The sequence below is a fragment of the Pavona decussata genome, unplaced genomic scaffold (genome assembly GCF_977016875.1).
Source record: "Pavona decussata unplaced genomic scaffold, jaPavDecu1.1 SCAFFOLD_161, whole genome shotgun sequence".
In the NCBI taxonomy this organism is placed as follows: Eukaryota; Metazoa; Cnidaria; class Anthozoa; order Scleractinia; family Agariciidae; genus Pavona; species Pavona decussata.
The window spans coordinates 4,032,974-4,044,409 of NW_028145572.1; the positions used below are offsets into that span (position 1 = coordinate 4,032,974).

Below are 11,436 nucleotides of genomic sequence, written 5' to 3' on the forward strand. Positions count from 1 at the left end.
AGGTAGGCCGACAGCACTTCCGTATTCGAGGAATAAGATTCCCTTTCTTCAAAATTTATTTCCTTCTAAAGTTGCACAATAAAGTATCCAAACACATCAAAACATGTTAGCCTAAATAAACATGCCTTTAAAAAGGCCTTAAAACTAGCTGGGAGCCGAAAGGAAACGACCTCTAAAGTATTTTTTTAAACTATTCTCGTTGGGTTCCTCTAAAGATGACATACGCTCAAGTTTATAAGTTTTGCTTTCATCAGTATGTTTTTACTGTACAATTAAAAGGCTCGCAACTGAAATTTACAAGTACCCGTAGCAAAAGAACCCATAGTAATACGAAGATGTCTTCACAGACACCCGTACAAGTACCCGTAGTCATAGTACCCGTAGTAATGTGAAGATGTCTTCACAGACACGTACATAGTAGCGTGCTTTTATTATCAAAACTGTGCAAAAAACATAACGTTTCACAAGAGTAAACATAAAAACGTTAACCCTTTAAACCCTTCATTAGAGGGCAAATTCTCCTATCTTGTCCCCATACTTTTGTTATAAAAGTGCTTGGTAGAAGTTATTAAAACATCAAGAAAATTCACCTTGGGTGATCTTATCCTTAATTCTCATGACCTCAGGGGTTGAATAAGCATTGGCATTACAAGGAGAATTTGATGCTGATCACTGTTAGAGCTTGAAGGGTTAAAAGTATTGCCTTTTACAAAAAGGTTACCTCGGTGAGCTCGGTCTTCTACTTGTTTAAATATAAATTTTTTCTATTTCTATTACTCTTACTCACAAAAAAATGGCCGATACACGTGACACTTTATAAGATCCACTAACAGACGCGATGCACAGTCTCCTGTGTTTTCAACAGAGAGGTTCTCGGCACTTGTTACAAGAATAGCGGGAGAGAGAAGAGCATCGTATTGACGTCGCCTCAGACCCCTCCCCAACATCGCACCGCCACCACCACCAATTCCCAGAGACTATTCCTCTACTAACTTGTTCATAGGATATTGATAAGAGACTCGTGTATCACAAGAGAGCAATTAGACCATACTTAGACTGGAAAGCTAGTTTTTTTAGTTATGTGTACGTTGAGAGAATTTTTGTTCACTTTGCCATAGAACTTATTTTGTGACGCTGTGCTATATTAAATTTTTCGTCATCTAATGATTTATTGCAAGCTATTATTAATTCCTCTTGAATTATCTTTGATTTAAATATCCGAACTTTTTGAAAACACAAAATTGTCAACAAGACATCATGATATTCTTTTGTCTCCAACAACCGGAAGTTCTTCTAAAAATGTAGACAATTTAAATAAAAATTATGTCTCAATTTTCTGACTTGAACGCCATCCTTACAAGGAAGTTCACTATCGCAACCACGGACGTGATTTTTTTCCAGCCAAGAAGAAGATATTTTACTACTATTCCATAAAAATCGTACCGTGCGTGCACTGAAATAACTGGTTTGTTAGACAAACACTGTTTATCGCAAATTTTAATAAATAACCAAGGGAAACATTTCCGTCGCAACAATTATTGATTTCTGCCAATTACTCGTACGGTTTCTCTATTATCCATCAAACACTAGCCTGCGATTGTTCAAAATGCGTCATTTTTATGTGGGAGTCCTCCCTCCCCTGTTTGTTTCTATTTAGATAACAGCCTACAAGCAGGAAGCCAAACAAAGCATGTAAATATTTGTGTTCATGGAATGTCTATGTAAAGTAAAATGTGTCATAATTTCGTTGAATACGTTTTACGCAGACAACTTTGCAAGCAGTCGCATGGGGATCATAAACAGGAGGGCTCCAACGAAATAGCACCAAAAGGGTCCCACACTCCAGTACACGGTACAGCTCACAAAAGGGCCAATCGCTCGGGCTAGGGCGCCAAGGGACCTGAATATTCCCATGATCTTTCCCTTTTGGTCAGCAGTTCCTGCAGGATAGAAGAGCAACAACAACATATCAGGTTACGTTTATAATGTGAACTCACGCTCGGATCACAGGAGACCCACGCAGCACGAGTTTAACTAGACTTTCTTTTAAAAAGACCATTTATCGCAAAGTTGTCTTGCTAGAATTTCCTAGCGGTTCGCTGATATCCATTTGTGTATATGTACACACACACAGCAGAGCAGATGGAGGAAAACTCCTTGACTAAGGATAAAACAAAGTGGCAGAGATACACGTAAAATTGCCGCAACTATTCACAGCTTTTCACAATTTCACTGCCAACAATGGTGTACTCTGTCCCCCACCCTTCTCAAACTTCTTCCACCTCCACAAAGAACCTATGAATCATCAGACCTTCAAAACAAAATTAAGTAACGGGGGTGGGGAGGGGCGGAAGGAAGGTTTTCTGCGATCTTGTCTGTTTTCTTCGAGGGGTTGACTGGGGATGGAGAAAATCAAATGAATTTTGCTGCTTGATAACGCACAACAGTGCACATTTGCGTTCAAATTCATCCAATACTGTGAATAAGGCTTCCAAACCGTATGGATTAAACAAACTAAATTGCAACAAAGGGTAAACATGAAAACTGTATGAAATGTGTTTCCGTTACCGTGATGAGAGATCATAGTAGTCAAACAAGGCACCACTGTTGCAGAACCTGCAAAAAAGAAAAGAAAGGAACAACTTAGCGGCATGGTGAAAAATAAAACCTGTCAATGCTGACACGGCGAGTATTATTAATTAAAGATTATTGTTGATTTTTTTTTTTTTTTTTTTTTTGCTGTTTTTGTTGCCGTTACTTAACCAAAAGAAACTATGAAATACGGCGGGAAAAAAGTCATAATTAATTTGGTGAACAAAATGGTTGTAAAGCGCAGACCAAGGGTACAATTTCTCAGTACACTAGTGCATACAAAAAATCCAAAACGGAAATTGTGAGTAGTTGAGCAAGAAGCAAAATGCACAACTAGGCAGAAAAGCCGCTTCACACAGCCGAAATAAGAAACTTCAGTTAGTCTGCCTAGCTGATGCTATTGGTAGCAGCATCAAGACAAAGTTTTGGCGCACCAAGGTGAATATTTGACGCCTCCTTATGAGTATGCTTCTCATTTCTGCTGCACTACCACCAAACATTTCCAACTACATCTGTGGATGATCCCAACAGCTTTAAGGCTAGAAACCAGGAAACTTACCAAATGAGAAGAGTGCAAGTCCTGCGTACAGAGTTGGAATGTTTTTAGCTAAACCAACAATGACCATCGCAGGCATAATGGCTGCCATGCCCTGTGAAATGAAATGAAAAATAACCCAAATATCAGCAACAAAAGGATAAGGGATAATGATGCAGGATATTCTCAAAGATGACAGCATTCTTCACCGGGGATTTCTCAAACTCAGTAATAATTCATGAAGAGAAAACAAAGGAAATCACTACCGTGAAGAAGGTTTGGAAATGTGGTCTTAATTATCAGAAAATTTGGTGAACTTTGTTTTGAATTTCAAGAATTCACATGTACAGTACCTTGAGAGCTGTTTTCTTTTCTGAGCCTGGAGCTTGTCTGCGAACATATCCACCTACAGGAGAAAAAGACAGACTAAACATTAAACAGTTGAAAAACTATTAACCTTGTATACTGTACAAACTGGAAACCATTCTAGCTAAATAGCAACTCCAAGATGTTTTTCTAGTTTGTCATCTTTCAAAAATGTCTCACTAAATGTTATGCAACTCTTCTAGACAAGGTCATTTGACCTTTGACTTATCTAGCCTGTGAGAACAGATGCCTTTTCTGGCTTGGCATCTGCTCTTGCAGGCTGTGACTTACTCTGCTGTTGATCATTTGCTCCTGCTTGACCTTGCTATAGTCATAATGATAATTTCCACCTATCTTTGTTATATGTATATATATTTGCTTCTTTCGTTTTTGTTCAATTTTAAATAAATCAAACTCACAGGTGCCTTAAGCACAGGACCTTGAGTTCCGTTCACAGCTAGCCATTTGTTATTTTCCTTTGCTTGCCTATTACATTACAATCGGTATAAATTACCAGTATCTACAACCCCTGTAATCACCCAATAAAAAAGCTCCAACAAAAGGCCCCTCTTTGTTAGTCGGACTGATTTGAGAACAAGTGACCTCTGGGTTGTCTGAGAACCCAGACTACTGTTTGCCACTGTACTAAACATTGAACTGAAGGGTGAATACCTTGCACAAGTGCCATTGTGATTCCTATAAAGAAAAACATCATTCCTTGCTGCATGCTGCAAAAACAAGACATACATGTAATTCAAACATTGTATGTATAATCACTCAGTGTAAGTGCAGAAGTAGACAAGATTAACTTAAATTTATTGGAAAGTTGGATGTCAATTTGTTTTTTTTTTATCTGAATGGTACAATGTAGGGTAAAAATTAATATGAAACTAATGTAAACTATATAATGTGGCTTGAAGTTGTTTTTGGTTAAAAATTATTTTTCAAACCAGTTTGATTTTGAATTCCTTTGTTCGATTATGTTTACTTAATGAATTGAAGACAAAGAAAGGCAAAAATTTAACTGGCTCGAAATAACCGCAACACAATAATTATTGTACCTTGAATACTTGAAGTTCCTGTGTGTCAAAAATGTCAAAGTGAACTCAAGTCCAGAGAAGAAGAACAGAAACAGAAAATAAACCAGACCAAGTCCACGGACTGTCTTTAAACCTGCAATTCACAACAACAAGCATTCTAAGGTTTGAATAATTTCTATAATGATTCTAAAAACTGCTTATCATAATAACAATGTATTAACCAACATAATGTGAATTATATGCACAGTGTATAAACAATTTTTTCAACTGTACATGCCAAATTGCAATCATGTTTCTTTCTCTTGCTAGAGGAAATAAATAATAAAAATAATTAAGGCCTCCAAAAATTAAGACTTAATAATATTATTCACTACACACTCAGGCATTTGTTTGATCATTATTTTACAGTTAATTTACACTCACCTTCTTTGCTAGATCTGATCTCTACAGCATCAAATTTGAGAAGTGAAACAGGATTGAGTAGTTGGCTGGCAGTTTTAAATTCTGATACCAATGACTTTGCCTGTGGATCGGATAAATCATTCATTGCATCAAACATTCCCTAACAAAAGCTAAGTATAGTACATTTTTTTTTTTTTTTCATTTTTTATTTGACCCATTCTTTATACAATTAATAGGTTTTCTACATTATACATATATATTGTTGGCAGGAGATCCCAGCAAGTTTTTGCAAACTTTTCTTTAGGGGATCCCCTATTTCTTAATATTTTCTATTGTTATATAATTTGATAGCTGTCAAATATATATACGTACCTAATTAATATTAAGATTAATATTAGGATTATAGTAGTAAAAGATTGTGATGGCAATGTCGGTAATTTAAACTTTTTGTACTGATGTCTGAACAATAGATCTGCTTCACTTTCCGCTTAAATGAAAAGTAGGATTAGTGTATTAAAGTAGTACAGTGTATCATGATTCAAATAGACTGACAAAATGAATGTGTGTGTCCTGTAACAATGCATCACACATCACCAAAGTGCCAAAGGGTGGAGTGCTTACTGAACACTCATGCCTACCAACTCAGCCGGGGTGAGTGGAATCACTAAACTTAACTACCTGACATACATGTAGATGCAAATGGTTCACCTTAATTCATGAAGTTGAACAAGTGGAATTAATGGTCGCATAATCCAATGTGAACAATGTAAAAATCCTAGGTGGCTGAGACATCCACAGAGTCACATTCTTGATCATGAGTGGAAGTCAAAATTGGAGATCAACAATGAACTGATAAGCAGCACCAAAAGCATCTTCACAAACTGGTCAAATGTTATCCAGTGCCATAATTAGGCTTTTCATTAGAACTATGAAGCGAGTCAGAACAGTGCTAGATTGAAAAATAATATTTAGTTTCCCCTGTTGCTATCTGGGGATCCATTTTCGTTTCTATGCATGCTTGTTCTTCTTTGTTTCACATTTCAGTTGCAATTTGTTTTCTTTTTTGGTTATAGTAAGCATTATTACACGTATTTAATACATGTGTTAATTTATGTACTGGTAACGACATGTATAGTACCTCCATTTTGAAAGGTTAGATGCATGGTAAGATAATAACGAAAACAGTTTAAAATAATAAATTTGTACTCAAAACTACACAACTGTATTTATTTACCCTTTTTTCTTTAGGCAGTGTCTCCTTAAGGCAAAAAAACACTAACAAAATATCTGCTACTGTCAATGTGATGGCAAACAAAGCTGGTAAGACATAAGGGTTTCCACTCTCAAGTGAAGACCTCTTTGCAAATACAGCACCAATCACAGGTCCAATGATAAAGCCAAAAGAATATGCAATACCAACAAGGGCCTGTTGAAATGAATAATAAAAACAGTGGTGAGAGCACTCACCTCCCACAAATTAATGGGGCCAGGGTTCAATTCCCGGACTCGGCGAATAAGTGGGTTGAGTTGGTTCTCGTCCTTGCTCCAAGAGCCTTTTCTCTACGTGTTCTAGTTTTTCCCCTGTCCTCAAAAACCAACATTTCCAAATTCCAGTTCCAATTCCACTTATTGTAATTAAGCACTTTATCATGAGCCTCTGGCTTGGGAGATTGCACAAGCGCTCCCCATGTTATATTTGACATATAATTTTGTCAATTTTTGTAGCCAGTCCAACGAGAGCATCTTGCAAAGTGCAGTAGGAAAATGCAGTTGCAAGAGAGCCAGTGACGGAGACAATTATTAGCTATGTGCTTTAGCTGTTTACCTAAGCTAAGTGTGCTTTTAAGTCTACAAAATTGTCTAAAAATATATACATACCATTCCCTTCCCCCTGTTTTTTACAGAAGTGACATCAGTAACAATGGCTGTGGAGATAGTCACATTTCCTTTACACAAACCACCAATGATTCTGGCAATGACAAAGATGGTGAAATTCCAAGAAAATGACCATACAACATAGGAGACCAGCACTCCTGTCTGAAAGAACGCAACATTTACCAAGTCACATTGTTGGTTTAAAATAATACAAAATACAAAAACAAGAACATTTTACAGTGTCATTTTATATACAACAAAGCATACAGTCATGTAATAACCACTTTTAATGACTTGCTTATTGATTAATTTATTGTGCAGAGACCAACTGTCCAATCAGAAATTCAGCACAGCTTCTAGGAAACCAATTTATTGACACGGGTCCACTTGTGGCCTTGCATCCAATGGGAGGGGGAAGGGTGTACCCCATTTCATGAGCAATAGCTGTATATGGGAAGGGCCTGCCAAAAAGGGAGCCTTTTACCCTTGCAGTATGCAAAAGGAAAGTGAAATTTAACAATTTATTTGTTTAATAGTTACTAAGATGGTTGCAGAAACAGACTAGAACCAAACCCTCAGTAGCAATTTTTCAAACATTGTAACTACGAGAAAGGGTAGTTCTTTATTTGGCTTTATATCTGGTACATGTATATGTTATGGTTTAATTTTTTTTTTTTGGTTGAAAAATTTTTCAGCCAGTTTAATTTTTATTTTCTTTAGCTTTATTCATTAACATAATCTGAGACAAAGGGAAATAAAACTCAAACTGGTTTGAAAATTTTGAACCACAACAAATACACTCACTAAAGGGGTGTAATTTTCTTTCTTATGTTTATTAATTTAAGGAGAAGCGCTAGCTACTTTGGTAAGAGCCTCCCGTGAACCCTCCCCTTCCAAGATGAAACTTTATTTGAGTTCCCCTCCCAACCCACCCGATCCAAGCTTGAGTTGCTTTTCTGGGGCCTTTCTTTCAATTCTGATGTAAATATACAACTTTGCATTTAAGTATAAAAACTGATGACAAAATTAGTGTAAAAACACAAGGCCAAACATTGCTTCTTTGTGCAGTACATGTCAGCATCAGTGTGGTTCAACATTGTACTTCCTAATAAAATCCAAGTACAGAATGATGTTAAATTCAAAGCCCAAAGTACAGACTTGAGGATGGATGGAAAATTATAGAATAAGATTATAGCCAACTTGATGCTACATACATGCCTCATTGGCTATCTATCGTCTTATATCCAATGCACGCTCATTCCTTACCATACAAAGTATCATTGGTCCTCTCCTGCCAAACACATCAGAAGCAGCACCAATCAAAGGACAGCATAAAAACTGGAGAAGGGAGAACAAGGAGCCAAGAAAGCCTGAAATATGAAAACAATGTAACTTAGGACCAAAGCTTACCATACACAGACCTTCAATTTCCCTCTTCTTTGGAAAATATGAGGAAACTTACAAAAACTTTACCAAAACTGCCCTGGCTAACATACTGACACAATTTAGTAGTACATATGTCTCATTTTCAGTTAAACTGCACTTTCAAACCGTACATGTCTGAGCACAAAAATAAGTGCTATAATTCTAAATGTTACGAATATTAAAGGCATATACTAACAGTAGTCAAACACCTGATTGTAAACTGGGATATACCTGTATGTATGTAAATTACTTATTAAAAGTAATGGGATGTAAGATACACAGACCCCCCACCCCCCAACGTCTCCCAAATCTTTTGAAAAAGTTCTCTGGGCTGCTTATAAAATTAATGTACCTGAACAGAAAACAGGAAGATATACATAATATGCTTATAAAAATTAATGTACCTGAACAGAAAACAGGGAGATATACATAATATGTATAAATCATCTCTAAAATGGCCGCTTATGAGAGGTGGTTGCTAACGAGAGGTGGTCGCCTATGAGAGGTTCCATCTATAGTGATTTGACTTGAAAACTTTTGGTATTTTGGAAAAGTGGTCGCTAATGAGAGGTGGTCGCAAAGGAGGTTTGACTGTATTAAAATTTATTTTAACTCGAATTGGAGAGTACATGTAGCTGAAAGCTAATGTCCTGGAGAAGAATTTATAAAAAAAATACAAATAACACAAAACCAACAAAAAAGGAAAATAAATAAAATGTGAAAATAGAATGCAAGGGATCTAAATACAAGTCAGAATTTAATACTATTAGTTCATTATCTTAACCATTAGCGTCACTCAATGTACCTCCAAACAGGACTGCATTGAAGCGTCCATTGTCTGGCATTCCCAGTATCTCTCTGAATGAGTTCACTTGCTGGATGATTGAACTATACAGCCAGTCCTAAGGAACAAAAACAATGGAAACACTTCACTTTTTAGGGGCAGAGGCAGTCAGAATTAGTGAACTACTGGTACGTATTCCACAGTTCAAGGAATCACTGGTATCTAATACTATAACACCACCATTCCATCCAATAGTAAGAGTTGTTACAAGTCAGTACTTGTATGCCAATCTACTGCAGCGTGCAGCAGATTTTGCAATTAAAAATTCAAATTTTCCATTCCAGTTTGAATCTGATCTTCTATGGCAATGTGAACCAAGCACTTACAGAGTTGGATTGTTCAGATTTTTAGATTTATCTTTTTGCAGATCTTTTGTCCAGCTAAAATGACAATCCAAACTATCCAGGATAACAAAATCTGAAAAGGGATTGACAGAAAGAACATAACTTTGATGATGTAAGTCATCTTACACAAAGTGTACTTTAAAGGAAACTACGGAATTTATTTAAGTTCATGTTAACAAAATCTAATCCAAGTTAAAGATTTATGTATGCACCATTTATTTCATCATTTTGTTTTTAATACTTTCTTATGTAACCGGTACCTTTGGATATTACGTGCAACCATGGCATGCATGTAGCTTCTTTAATTAACCGGCCTTTAACACCTTATATCAAAAGACAAATTCTCCTATCTTGTCCCAATACTTTTCTTATAAAATTACTGGGGAGAAGTTATGAAAATATCGAGAGAATTCACCTTGGGTGATGATAACCTTAATTCTCAAGACCTCAGGAGTTGGTTGAATAAGCATAATTTGATATTACAGAGAGAATTTGGATGCTGATCAGCATTAGGGCTTTTGAGGATTACAAAGCAATAAAAATAGAAATAATTAAAAAGTATTTAAACTGAAAAAAAAATTTTATTCTCAAACAAATCACTGTATATGGTAGTCCAGCTGCTCTATATAAACAGTGAAAACAAATCATCGTTTCCTTCCTACCACTTTCATAAAATATTTCTTTTCAAGATGCTTGCCTATTGTATTTTCATGCCACTCACAAGAATAAAAACATAGTATCCGTCATGCTTGTAGATAAATCTTTTGTTTTTTAAACAAACAGGAAAAACAAGTGTTTGTTTTGAAATACACCAGATACATATACTAATTGCTTCTTGTCGTATCATACAGGATCATTACTGTATATGTATAACTTAAAAATAGTAGCTTTCAGGTTTTATTTAGTACCATGTACAACGAAGGATTAAGTGGAACTTACTGCTCATAATCTTTTAAAGTTCTTCGGATGAAACGGTACTCCATTAAATTTTATTTAGTTGCTGAAATAACGTTTTCCTACTGCACAAAATTAGCATAATTATAGCAGTTCTTTCTTACGTCATTTGGAGGAAAGAGTAAGATATAATCTCACTGTTGCTATAGATGTCAACTAAAATATTGTTAGTTATGATAAAAATTATTTATACTCTAAATATTCTGAGTAATACAAATGTATTCTAAAAAAATCTGTATGACTCTATGTGTGGTAGTATATCGAATCCAGTGGCATTGGATCCCCACAAAGTTCTTAAACAACTGGTATAGTACAAGTTTATAACTTAAATCTAAAACAATCATGTATAGGCCAAGACCAAGGTATTACCTACCTCACTGTTACTAGCGTAAAATTCCAGTAACGAGGGAAATAGCGGCAGAATCACGGTGAAAGCAAGCAAGTCAACTAGCAACGAGAAGAAAACAACCCAGACGGCCACAGCTTTGGATTTCCCTGCGTCTTTACAAAGTTCATCTTTTCTTAAATCGATTTCTCTTTCATTTACATCCTCAGGGGGCGACTGAGAAACTCGTTTCTTGATCTCCATGTTGTCCATTGCGTGTCAATCGATCTCTTTCGTGTCACGAAGGCTTTCTTGACTTATCACTAGCCCCAAGTTAACATTACAAAGCACTTAGTTTTCCCTCCGGAACAATCAAGCTGGGATATTGCTTCTGAGGCAAAAGAACTGACGTCAAAAGCTTATAATTATTTTTAGGTCAAATGGCTTCAGCAAAACCGGTCATCCGAATTTCCGCTGCAAATGAGCATGATTTCGCATAAACAGATTATAAATTCCTCATTATATGACCAGTATTGAATCTCGTGCAGGTCGTTAGGAAATCACACCTTTTCTCCCTTGATGTGTCATATTTGTTGGTCGGCGTGGAAACTATAGCTTTCCTCAACCAGCTAAATGAATGCAACATTGCAAAACCAATCAGGCGTTCCATACTAACAGAAATGTTCCGACATCTTCCGACGAATTCCGAACTTGGATGCCGAACGTGGAATCCA

At 36.2% G+C, this 11,436-nt stretch overlaps 1 protein-coding gene across 2 annotated transcripts; it reads right to left on the bottom strand.

The window, feature by feature from the left end:
- Positions 1-411: 411 nt before the first annotated feature.
- Positions 412-11,339, bottom strand: LOC146464900 (solute carrier family 75 member 1-like). Of its 2 annotated transcripts, XM_085129130.1 has the most exons (13): positions 11,269-11,331; positions 10,751-11,093; positions 9,041-9,137; positions 8,077-8,180; positions 6,814-6,972; positions 6,170-6,361; positions 4,957-5,056; positions 4,555-4,666; positions 4,166-4,221; positions 3,481-3,533; positions 3,152-3,242; positions 2,569-2,616; positions 412-1,940 (listed from the first exon to the last, which is right to left on the bottom strand). In XM_085129130.1, the coding sequence occupies exons 2-13, from the start codon at positions 10,973-10,975 to the stop codon at positions 1,759-1,761; spliced, it is 1,419 nt and encodes a 472-aa protein (XP_084985256.1). In that variant the 5' UTR covers positions 10,976-11,093; positions 11,269-11,331; the 3' UTR covers positions 412-1,758. The 2 variants fall into 2 exon arrangements, with proteins under 2 accessions (XP_084985256.1, XP_084985255.1); XM_085129129.1 differs by having other exon boundaries at positions 10,751-11,339.
- Between the last annotated feature and the right edge of the window lie 97 nt (positions 11,340-11,436).